The 13538-nt window shown below is 33.2% G+C and overlaps 1 protein-coding gene across 9 annotated transcripts in view; it reads right to left on the minus strand.

Moving 5' to 3' along the window:
- Positions 1–13538, minus strand: part of LOC115889476 (nuclear receptor coactivator 2) — a 311795-nt gene that overhangs the window by 9519 nt on the left and 288738 nt on the right. For 6 of the 9 annotated variants that reach the window (XM_030909480.1, XM_030909474.1, XM_030909478.1 and 3 more), the window contains 4 exons: positions 11404–11613; positions 10157–10441; positions 7580–7805; positions 3969–4160 (listed from right to left, as the gene is read on the minus strand). In XM_030909480.1, coding sequence (XP_030765340.1) covers positions 3969–4160; positions 7580–7805; positions 10157–10441; positions 11404–11613 — 913 coding nt within the window. The remainder of the gene's footprint in view (positions 1–3968; positions 4161–7579; positions 7806–10156; positions 10442–11403; positions 11614–13538) is intronic. The other 3 variants (XM_030909476.1, XM_030909475.1, XM_030909482.1) reach the window with 3 other exon arrangements.

The following is a 13538-nucleotide window of genomic DNA, read 5'->3' on the forward strand; positions in this document are numbered from 1 at the left end:
CTAACCTAAATTTAACTATCTGCGTTGTGCTGTATTTTCCATACAATTACGGCTATTGTGCGGCCCTTTGTGGGGTAAAATAAGTAAGATAACAAGTTGTTGTTAAAATTTGTTATAGTACGTTAAATTCACAAAATAAACATTAAGTATATACCGGGTATTCAATATATGTATCTGTGATACTAAGACAGAACCACCCGATATGTCAATAGAAAAATAATGTTGACATATCGGGTTCTGCCTTAGTACCACAGAACCGTAGTACCGGCAGAACCGCCCGATATGTCAGTAGGGAAATAATGTAACATATTGGCTCGGGTTTTGCCTTAGAACCACCCAAATTTCAATGTTTGTCTATCATTGCTTAAACCTACTATACATCACCACAACTTTTACCAGTAAGTTCTCTAAAATTCGAAATAAGTTTTGCCCCGTTCATTACTCAACCTACTTCTTAAAAAAAGCGTTTAAACAAGTTTTAAACCATAGGAAACACGTTTCGTGTGAAAATATAAAAGACGTTGTTTTTTTTTCAAACCCTGTACTAAAAAATTAACATTTAGATACGTAAACTTTTATTATCCATAACTGAAAAAGATATTTGCAGAAACTATTCCAAATGAACAATATGCTTTATTTAATGAGTTTTATAGAATAGATTTCAATCAATTTTAAGTTCCATTGATATATAAAAACAAATGCTTAATGTTATTAATAAAAGCTTTAGTGAATTAGTCATGCAGCAATACATATTTTGATACACTATAAATACTCTAATGAACTGTTAATTTCAAGCAATACTACACTACATTTTTAAACATATTTACATTTTATATACATCGTAAAGTAAAGTTTAACAATATATAAAATGTTAGAAGCGAATTGTGTAAAATTTTTGAAACGGTTTATTATTCATTAATTTATTTAAATAAAATAAAATAAATTAAATTACTGGACAGTTCATACCATTTGTATTAGTTACTGTAGATGCGTAAACATTATTTTGGTATTCAGGAAAGCTTTAAAATGAATATGGTATGAACTGGCCTTTAGTTCTTTAGAATCTAGTTGGCAGATATAACGATAGAGGAAAATAAAGACACAAACAATTTGATAATTTATTTGAAATCAGTTATAAAAATATACCTATAGTTAGTAAGCAACATAAAGGGTAACATAAAATAAGCACGAAATTTACACGTATGGCGATGAATGTAGGTGTATTTACACATCATGGATGGAGTGTCAAAATGTTTGGAAGTGCGGAAATGTGTAGTTTATGTGATAGGGGAGTTACGATAGAATAAAATTAGTTTAGATTTTGTATGATACAAAAAAATGCAACGAAATAATCTTTTTTTTCAAACGTCACAAAAGTATTAATTTTTGCGACGCGATTGACAATATAAAAACGCCTAGGCATAAAATTGAAGCATATTTACGCCTAAGCACAAAAGTATGAAAATATATTATTAAACTGACATAAAGTGTCAAATTCAATGAGCCTAACCATAGTTTCTAGATAAAATCTATAATTATATATAATTATTTACAAGTTATTACTTTTAAATATTTTTATATAATTTGCAACGTCTGAAATTGTTTTATTATTACTATATATACTACTATACAGAGTTAAATTGATTTTTGTGGTTCTCCACAAGAAGTGTCATTTTTACTCCTAGTAAAACAATACACTAGTATATTTTTTCAGTTTTATTCTAATTTTATTCGATATAAATAAGAACTGTGGAAAAGATGACCTATGATTCTCGTATCATTTATATAGTGCAGAGAAAGCAAGGTTAAATTTCACTGAATATCACTTGAAGGGAAATGGAAGCTTAAAAAATAAAGGATATAGGATAGGAATATATCCCCAATGATTATTTAACACATATAATGAACTATGATCACAAAAAGATGAGTTAGTCCAATCACAAAAATGACGGTACGTTCAACGGTATCAGTAACATTCTACTAAGTACATTTAAATCCTGAAGAAAAGATATGTATCGATTATCAAAGGTTAATAGAAACATACACATACATAATTCTAAACAAGGGATGAGTAGTTTTAATGATTGGACTTTTTGAATGATAGTTAGACACACGGCAAAGTGCCAATGAATGCAAATTGTGAAATGCTGAAACATAAATGACTTGTCTCCAAAACAACCTGTTTCTTTTTATTGATTTTATTATTAATAAAACAAAAATACTAAGTGCTTTTCCCTTTCTTTAAATGTCATGTCTTCACTAATAAATATACGATCTTCACTCATATATCTTAATTTAGATTTATTAGCCATAATATCATTTTTCTCTTTCTCGTTTTCAAGACTAATAACACATGTTTTTTCACCTATTTTTGTAACTGATTTTGGAGTAGTATCAATATTTAAGTTTTAAATAAAAAATTACATACAATATTAAACTATCTAGATTAGAGACTATCTATAGATAGTCTCTCCAGTGAGGAGATACATTATTTCGACAAACGCCGCGAAAAATGTAAATGACAATTACTGTTATTAATACTAATTATTCGAATAAACAGAGACTAAAGAAGGAGTCAATACTTATTTTATATTCATACGTTATAGGTAGAAGGGGGGTCATAATGGCAACTATTTTATTTTGAGATCCTTTTTTTTCAATACTTTTTTATCACGTAATCGAAATGCAAAAATTGAGGTTATGTTATCATTACGAAATGAGTTCCTCGGAATGGGGAGACTCAAAACAGTAATGATTTGTCGGTCGTTGGACTGGTTCGGTATTAACCCAAATCTAGCTATAGCTCGAGCAATCAAAACACGCTGTAAGCGTCTTTTGTTTGCTTTGGTTGCACACTTTTTTCGTTTTTCTCTGTTTGATTAACGCTCACCTGATACTGATTTTAAAATTAAAGGATATACAAATTTTTACAACTATCAACGACAGCTCAACTCAAGCCAAAAAAATGGAAATAATTTGATATTTAAAACAGAGTATGCCGCCGTTAAACGGCTTTAGTCTGCCAGATTAAGCGCATGCCCCCGTCAACGACAAATTATAAAACAACCTAGGTTTTTGTATCGTTTATCGCGTATTGCGTATAATGTTTGGTTTGAGATGCAGCGCGAAATTTGTGTAGGTAATAATTCATAATTTTCTGGTTCTGGATAAATGATGAACTCTTGTTGACTGATTCTGGAATAGATATTTTCAAACAGACAACATATGGGGTTTTAGACAACATAGTTTGTAAAATCGTGCGGTTAAAAGAAAACAATTGCTTAAATTTCGAAAAACATTTAGAGAAAGAATTGACTTAAAATATAAAAAAATGTGAAATAAAACTTTTAGAAATGTGTATGTGTATATATGTCTTTATATTTGTGTGACATTATTATTTAAGTGTCTTTTAAATCCTACCGTGGAAAATTTGTGTAAACAATATTGACCGGATTTTTAGTGAAATGGCACTAGACCACCTGTTTAAAAATGTAAGGGTAGGTTACATTATTTTTCTTTAACAAAACGTACAAGTACCTTGTAAGAAGTCAATTAAATTTGGTCGCGTCTTAAAAAAATCGACGCAATATTTTTATATATTGACCTCCCTACAATAATAACCACGAGCCGCCACTGGAAATGCTATGCCGCCGGATGACAGAATTTTTTGTATACACTAACAATACCGCCGGCGCGGCGCCGCGGATTTTTAGCCAGTGTTTTATTCATATGCGCATGCGCGGTAAAGACCTAGGACGGTACAGAGTCGTTAATAACAAAAACCCGAAGTGAGCTATTATCTCTTAGCCTACAAATTTTAGTGGTCCAATATTGAAACAGAAACAGTAGTGCTTCTGATCAGATTGTTGTGGAAACGCAAAGTAATGATTGCCAATGGGACACCAGTGGATACGCCCTAGTCCTAAGCCTCCCAAGGCAATAGGGCAGGGTTCCGAAGTCTCACTTACCGGGCGGAAGGTGCGGGGGAGCGCTGCCCCTGCGCTCATAGCCTAGCGCCCCTTGCGGTTGTTCGTAGCAATTATAGGGCGCGTCCTGTTGCGGGTACAGCATGGGGGCGGGAGGGATGGATTGTAAGGGGTTGGAGGGGTAGTGTGGAGGGGCCTGGTTGCCCGGGTACGGTCTGGGCGAACCCAGCCCACCTGTAAAACACGCAATCACCCGTTAAGATTTGTTATGGTTTTTTTATTGGTTAATCTGAGCGTTGATAGTGGTTCGCCGATCATACTTTGAAGACGAAGTCCGTGTGTACTTGCATTTTGTAGTTTCCTCAATGACGTGGTACGTTAATCTTTGAGAGTCACCATATCTAATAGTAATAGACAGCCAAATATCATAAGGTGAATTTAAATATATATTCATAAAACTGAATTTAAATAATTCCGATACATTTATAGTGAGTTCATTTACAGGAAATAATTGGGCATTTCTTTACCAAAACAGAAAACTAAAATATAACGACATGATTGTTTTGTTTTTAGATTTTTTAGATAGAGAAGGTCAATGATTAATTTTCAGGCAACATCTAAAGTGTTACCTTCATAGGCGATTTCAAGATTATAAATACCGTATGATAGAAGAAAAACGGCGTCAAGTTGGATTGTAGATTGTATCGGAGGGAGGAAGTTAATCTCCGCGACCTTATAGATCTATTGTGACCCCCTTTATTGAGTATGGTGAGTAATAATCATCATACAGTGTCTCAGGGCTTGGACAAAAGCCATTATTTGAGACGGTTTTACAAAGGTTAGCTCTCCATCTGCGATATCAGTAGAACCTTACTTAACTGTTAAACTTTACAGTTAAGTAGAGATAAATGGTTGTAATCTCCTAATGGTTGTATTTTCCTACAGAATCTGAATTTACCCTTGTTTCTTAGTTTTAATCTACTGAGGTGTTCATTGAGGATACAGTGTCTTGTTAAAAACTCCCTGACAGTACAAAGATTGTTCTTAATTAAATCAAGGAAAATCCTTGATTTTTCTCGGTCATAAGTCTTGAGTATCTTAGACGGTCGGGGCATTCCCATTCCAGATTACAAATGGAGTATTCCAGGTTCTCGAGTTTTGTTTTAAGTTGTTTTCCACTTGGGAAGCAGGAGTCCAGTTAGTGGTTCGGGGCTCCCTCCTTTTCTAGTTAGATCGTTTGCTTTTTCAATACCCCTCATTCCTTGGTACACTCACAGCACTACTTGGTGGGCGGCACCCAGAGTAGGAGGACTTTATTTCTTTGCCTAATTTGTTCAGCTTCTCTAGATATTCTATGACCAACTCCGAATTGATGGTTACTAAGTTGACCGCTCTTAAGGCTGCATGACTCTCGGATAAGATGGCTATTTCTTGATTCTAATAGTTCCTACCTAAGGTCCAGTTGGTTTGGAAACGACGATAGATGACATTTCCTTTCTTCCCCCTTTTTGTAAGCCACCTCTGACGCCGTTTTTTCGAATGTACGGTACATTTTATATGCGTTTACCTCTGTCTACGGAGAGAATCAAAAAAGTTACTGAGAAGTTTTGGCGTTACAATGAATTTTAAACTCAATAGCATTTTTAAAAAATCGAATTTTTTATTTCGACTGTTAAAATATTAATAACTTTTAAATCAATTTAACAACTTTTAGAATCGTTCTAAAAAAATTACTTGTTTATTGATAAAAATACACTATCAAGTGCAAGTATAATTTAAGAAAATATTAATTAGAAATCTCACTATAACACTCCATCACTATTAGATATGGTTTTCATGACAGAGTTTATTATTATTAAGTTTTTTTTAAACTGAGAGACAACCTAACGAACTCTGAATAGATATATTTTAATTATATTAAACAACAGGACTACAAAGTAATTATAGAAAATTATGTGTCACATAAGAAAAAAAATCTTGATGTAAAATTCGAAAATACAATAATCAAGAAACTAATTAATGCAAAATCTAAAACTACAAATCTAAAAACCCAACCAAAGCTTTAAATCTTTTGTTCAACAAAAAAACAGAGTAGTATTTATGTTATAGATGCCCAAAAATATTAGGTACCTAATGAAAAAAAAAAAGACTTAGTAGATAATATGTTTATAAAAACTACAATATTGTATTGCAATTTTTGTCTTTATATTTTAAAATCTCCAAATAAGATATAACTCATTCTAAAAGCTGATTTAAGAATTTTTTATAAATAATATATTTAGAGCAAAATGTTTTAGACAACCGTTTTTAAGATTAATTTTAATAGTTTTTAATCATTTAAGAGAATGTATTTTCCCCCATGAAAGAAATATACCTCCCTCATATCCCAAAATTTGCCCTTATCCAACATAATCAAAATCGCGACTAAAGTTTTTTTGTTGATTATATGTAACTATATATTGTACTTATAATGCTAAGAAAATAAACAATACCATGCTTTGCTCAAGTCAAATAAGTAAGTTTCTATGGTCAGCAGAAATAGATTTATAAACCTATCATTGAGGAAAGTACAAGAGTAAAAGTAAAAAAGAGGCATGACATGCACCAAAAAGTATCATTGTAAACCACTGCATTAAATCTAATAGTAAAATTCTACAAAACACTTCTCTTATAGCAGATAATTAAAAACCATGCTAATAAAAATTAGAATTTTTTTTAAACCAGCCACTGTAGTTTATACTTATAGGATTACTTCAAAATTATAATATATACATAAATAAAACTTTTAAAAAGATTTGTTTGTGATGTTTTTATTGAATGACAAAATTGATTAACACAATTCAAATCTTTTTAAACGTAGTGTTATTCAAATCCACCTAATGTACACTGTACAATAGTTAAATAAGGAAACGATAAACCATATGTATATTTCATTGGTGGCAAAAGAAATTTGAAACGTTTTTAAAATTTAACTTTAAGGTGTTTCAGAAATTAAACGAATTTATTATTTAAAAAATTTAATAAAAATCATAATTTACAAAACTATTATGTTTTATGTTCATAGCCATAAGCTATAGTGCCCGAGAATAACAGCATTTTCTTTGGTAAAATTAATTCAAAATGTTTATTATTTATATAATTTATACAAACAACGATAGGCATTAATGAAATTTATTTATTATGTTTGCAGAATGCTTAGATGCAATCTAGTAGCACCACAAATTCCTAACTGCTTTTGACAATGAATTTATACCAGTCCACTATTATAGATTATAAATTCCAAAATAAGTAAAGGCCGTATATTATATTGCTTCCCTCGTAACTATTTCAATAGCGTGAATAGTAACGCCAACTCCAACGAACATTACCATGGAATGTCATTGCAATGACATATGTCACATTGCAATGATGTATGTCAATTTTTATAAAAAAATCAAAATTCAAAATATTAGATATTTATACAGTGAAGAAAAATAAATTTGGTGTTTATAGTAGTTCTACCAGAAGAAAATGCTATTAATTACAAAACGAAATTAACATGTCACTTCAAAGAGAAAACTGGATAATTTTCTTGAGAGATTCTTCGATTTCATTTACTTAAGAAACACCTAATTATCTGAGATAACCGAAATACACTATATCTATCAACCAACCTGTCATCTGATTCGTACTGGTGGTAGGTACGCTATTGGCCCTCTGCAGTCTCTGCAAGTATTGGGTCTGGTTGAACGTAGAGTTTGGAGAAGTTGGCGGTGGAAACTGATCACCAGCGAATGGCGAATGTCTCGGCGCCTGCAGTCCCGGACTATTCAGCGACCTCTGTTGTTGTTGCGACTGAGTGGGAGGTCTCTGAAAATTGCGGCCGCCTGTTAGACTTCCCTAAAGAAAGAAGTACAGAGAAAGAGTGTAGAGGACAGTTAGATTAAGAGATGAAAGATAAAACTACTTTAATAGATGAAAGATAAATGAATGACGTATTAAAAAGTAAGTTTTTTTGCCAATAAAAAATTGCAATCAAAACAAAACCTAAACCACAGCTGTTATGTTTTTACACTTATTTTACAAACATTACTAACATTTTATAGTTTTTTTAATGTAAGTATTATACATTTTTATGAATACTCTGTATAATATTTAATCAATTAGTAAAAAAATAAATATACTAAAGCGGTTTTTAAAAATGAATAATTTGTTTTTGGTCTGTAAATATTATTTTTGATATAAAATTGAAAATATTCCAAAAAAGGTTAAAAATTATACACAAAATTTTAAGAAGAATCAAACAGTTATAAAGTAATAGTTGTTCTATTTAAAATAAGTATATTTGTAGCTGTAATAGCAAACTATAAATATGTTCGAAAAAGTGGCGAAAGTGGTCACACCTAAAAGGGGATAATAGTGGCCACCTAAGAAATGGCCAGGTTAGCGCTAATAACCAATAAGAGTTCGATCTGAACTTATTGGTTATAACCAAAGTGAAGTTAGTCAAAAGAGAGTGGCATCACGCGCCTTAACAAATTTTGTATCTTTTTAATTAGATTTTTTTAATTATTTCCTGCTTTAACATTCCTTGGAGCTTTCTTTCAAATGCAGAACTTTTGCTACAGCAGCGCCATCTTAATTGTACCCCTATGATGGCCACTTTTATTCGAAGAAATTTCTTCTTACCTCTACCCGCCTAATATTCTAAAAGAAAGTAGACATCAAAATATCTTTACCTGCATAATTTGTATTCTTTTTGAATGATATGATCATTTTAATGAATTGGTCATATGAAAAATTCTGTATAACAAATAATTTATACAAATTTTAAGTATTTTATTAGATCACTGTGTTTAGTGGGTAAGTGTTATGTGGTTGATGAATTAAAAAAATATAGAATAAATGAAACATGAGGTTACTCTAAAACTAATATAGTTAATGTTTCTACAAACCTTCGGTCAGCGGTACGTCATATATTGTCGTATTCTCTCTTTCACTTGAAAATGTGATAAATTGTAACTGTCATTTGAATCTTAAGGTTTGAATTTTATGGTTGTTTTGAACAACCCGGGGTCCGATTCTGTAAACATATTTATTTCCTGTCTAGTGACTCATCAATTGTATACAAACAGCATAGACTAGACAGGAAATTGCTTGCTACAGAACTTACAGAATCCCACCTCTGATATACAGATGGCCCAAGAATGTCAGGGGCCAGAATAGTAGGGTTGAAACAAGGAATATCCTTCTCCGGAAGCCTATCCAAAAATGTCGAAAATTTTTCGGGCGAAAATAACAGCAATATACTGTAGTGTAGAAGAAATAATGAGTAAGTCAGAAAAGAAATCACCGTTCAGTTGCCATCTTCAGACGCCCAAGCGGCACTAATTGGTTACACTGATGTCAATTCAAGACTAGTATGGGATTGAGTGCGTGCTCTAAATACATTAGAGAAAATGTAGCAATATTATGTTAGCCTGGGTATACCGGGGCCCGAGTGTCACAAGGGTAACGAAAAGGCAAGTTAAAAAGCCAAATATGGTTCATCAATGCCATTCGTAGGCTCAGAACACTTCTGCGGCTCTGCAAAAGCAGTCAAGTTTGGCACAAAATAGTGGGTGGCCAACAAATCTGAGAATGGTGGAGAAAATCAAAGAAGTAGAGAAAAATAGTGCAGAGGACAGTTAGATTAAGAGATGAAAGAGAAACACTACTTTAATAGATGAAAGATAAAACAACGATGATAACAAGGGCAGAGACAGGCAGAGATAAGCTGATGGAATTGATGGACGAAGCCATGTGCAGATTATGCCAATCTGAAGAAAAAACGATAGCACATTTTATGTCAATGCGACAGCCGGGCAAATGTGCGGTTCTTTTTAATAGGCAATAATTAGTCATTGACAAAGAGCTATAGAGTGGGTTCAGTTTCCAAGTTGTCAGATTTCTGAAAAGGATAGTACTGGAGAATGTAACCTAGAGATCAGAAAAGGACCTCAATAGATCCGAAAGAGTCACAGTGGAACAGGCTGATAGCCACTTATAATAAAAATATAATCTCATTTAATAGCAGTATTAAGGTATTTAACAAAAAATCATACTGATAATGATCAACATTAAAAATCGATTTAAAATCGATAGTATTCACATCCCTGACATATCTTAGAACTGATATCAAATAAATAGAGATGACATAAGTTGAACGAAGGCTGTAGGTACAGGCTATAAAAAAATATCCCCATACTTACCATTAATTGAGCATTTAACATAGGATTTTGCTGAACGCTGATCCGTTGCTGGGACCAGTTGGCCGATCCCGCACCATTACCCTGAGGATAGCCCTGTCTTGGCGACAATTGGGCGCTGTACTGCGATTGAGGCGAAAGCCTGGCAGCTTGCTGGTTATAATTGCCCACGGTGGTTTGCGGCTGAAAACTCTGCTGATTCAGAGGAGAGGGTAACTGTGAATGAGGTGAATAAGGTGGTTGCTGTTGAGGTTGTTGAGGAACGCCTCTTTGGTTTGCTTGAGAAAGCTACAAAAAGAAATGACATATTAAATGAAATCAACGTTGTCAGCGTCATCAAGAGATCATTAAATTTGAATTTACTTTTATTTTAGTTTAAGTAAGCCTGTATGCACACAGGAAAAGCAAAAACAGTTTTAGTCTACTAAACGTTTTCAATAATAGTTATTTTTTTTTTAAACAATATTTTTTTCCATAGCGAGTTACGTTTTAAAAAATATTCAGAAATTATTATTTCAAGGAATTTATTACGAGTCGAAAAAATATTGTGCTGGGTTGGCCTTGCTTTCGATGTAATTTGACAAATAAATAAAGCTGTCTCTTTAGTTGTTAGTTTTGAGTCAATATTTTTTAATTCTCTTTCGTGTCGATTGCTGATTGAATTGGGGCCAGAAATGGCTCAACACGAAATAAGTAAATTACCAACAAATATTCAGGCTGAGGCGACAAACGCCATATCCAAACTACTTCCCTTTAAATCTCGAATAACTTATGAAAAGGAATGCAAACATTTTCAAAAATGGAAGCAATTAAAAAACGTGCGAGAAGAAATAAAGTTTTTAACCTATCCTCGCTGTTAAAGTATCATTTAATCTACCCTTGCGGTTAAAGTATTATTTTATCAACTATTTTTGATAAATATAAGGCAATTTTAACAGTTGCTATGGAAAAAATGTGTTTTTATTTGATGGTTCAATGAAATTAAATAGGCTAACGCACACAAGTCGCGAGCGTTAAGACAGTTTAAGGCCCTGAGCTCAGAGTCAGGCTGCACTAGACCCGTTCAGTATCTGCTGCCGTGTATATTTGATTGATATTTGATAAAACATTTTGTTTTTCTTCAAAACATATTTTATAAAAGAAAAAAAACGACGTTTTTGACTAAAACAGATTTGCTCTTTCTGTATGTGTCTAGCTTTTTTCAGCACCCAAAGAATATTCTAAGCTACTTTGTATAATTAAATTTTTACCTCATATTTTAAAACTAATCGTTTATTTACCGAATTTGAATTCTGTAACTGTGCGTTATAGTTTGGAGACAGTTGAGACTCTGGTACGCTATTAGATCGCTGTAACGACACATTTGGGGCCACAGTGTTGTTCAGTAAACTGTCAATGTTTTGGATTGAGTTCATTTCTGTAGCTGTGGCATTGGACGGAATTAAAAGCTGCTGTTGTTTCTACGAAAAAATTAATCATATAAATTAAAATGGCAATTAAAACCTCAAAATTCAATTGATTGAAAACTTCTACCGAAATTTGACAGTCTTAAGCTATTTGTTAGTCAGTATTTTTAACCTAAACCAACAAAATTTGTTAAACATTTAAGGAATATTGTTACACATACTATTCTAAATTTCTTAGTGGTTCAATACCTTGTATTATACACACACCGGAAAAGTCTAGGGATATTACAATTTTATCCAGCCATCGTCAGTAATTTTATTATTTGCATTTCTGATATAATAAAATTAAAATACACAAATAGTTTACATGACGTATTGGAAATAAAAATGCGAAATTTACCGAATTTTTCAAATTTACCTTGATTTTTATTGGACTCAAAAAAATACACACATTTTTTTTTTATTCTAAACTGTGAATTAAAAAAAAAGATAAAACCATTTTTACTTAATAAAGGGTATGACCCCCTCTACAGTTCATTACAGCCCTACATCGTCTCTCCATGCTCCTGATCAGGTTGTCGATCTCTTCTTGAGGCAGCCTGCCACGCTACATTCGCGGCCCGAACCAGATCCCTACGAGTTTCACGAGGCATACCCATTCTCAAAATTCTTCTTTGGACCGCGTCCCATACGTGCTCGGTGGGGTTGAGGTCAGGAGATTGTGCCGGCCAGGGTAAGATGTTTAATTGATGAGCATTGATAAACTCACCTACCACTCTGGCTGTCTGAGGCCGTGCATTCTCATGCATGAGACTGAAGTTTCTCCCAAAATCATTGGCATATGGTAACACGACAGGCTCAAGAATTAAATCACGATATGTGATTCCTGTTAGAAACCTTTCAGGAAAAACGAGATCGGTTTTTCGGCCTAACTGGACTCCTCCCCAGACCATAACTGTTCCACCTTGATAAGGGTGCACTTTCTGAACATGATCCAACCGAATAAGATTTGCCGGTTCTCTCCATACCCTAAGCCTTCTCGAATCCGGATGAATTCCAAAGCGTGACTCATCCGTGAAGAGAACATTGGCCCATTGTTCATTCGACCACTGAACATGATCTTGAGCCCACAAATATCGTACCTCTCGATTTCCTCTCGTTAAGGGTTGAGCTCTCCAGGGGCGTCTGCTTCTTAAGTTGACCTCTGTTGATCTATTGCGAACAGTGTCAGGACTAACGATTACATTATGTGTTTCCTGGAGAATTAAACTAAGCGCTGGTGCTGTAAGAGTCGGTCGGCGTCGGGTATTTAATTGTGAAAAATGATCTTGCTGAGGGGTAGTAATGCGATGTCACCCTGTGTGCCTTTCAGCAACATCACCACTTTCACGGTAGCGTGCACTTAATCGCGATATTACACTTTGCGTTGTATTTAATGCTCTAGCTACGTCGATTTGGCGCATTCCAGATTCGAGCATCCCATGGCCCTTAGCATTCCGTTTCTGTTAAGATCTCTACGCTCCATAATGTCGTTTAATACTAAACAGAGTTATTTGAATGAATTCTGGCCAGTTATCATAAAAACATAGCCAGTACAGGTTAAATTCGAACAATTGATGCTAGGTGTTTTTTATACATTTGACAAAAAATGTACAAACACTTCTGCAAATATCCCAAATTTAGAAATAACTAGTGTGACTACTTCATTTCAATCGAAGTAGAAAGAATCGGCCTACAAATATGTGGTTGTTTATTCAAAACATTTATTTTTAACTTTAATAAAATGATATCCCTAGATTTTTCCGGTGTGTGTATAATATATGTAGTTAAGCATACCAACATAACATATTGGTCACTTTATATCCGGTGTAACGAACTATAAGCAAATTGTTGTCCAAAGAATGGACTACAATTTGCTTTCAACTGTTATAATTATATACTTATTTTCTGAAGAGTTTTTTTTATTTTTTTTACAAATT

Source organism: Sitophilus oryzae, unplaced genomic scaffold (assembly GCF_002938485.1).
Source record: "Sitophilus oryzae breed Bouriz unplaced genomic scaffold, Soryzae_2.0 scaffold_815_pilon_pilon, whole genome shotgun sequence".
Lineage (NCBI taxonomy): Eukaryota > Metazoa > Arthropoda > Insecta > Coleoptera > Curculionidae > Sitophilus > Sitophilus oryzae.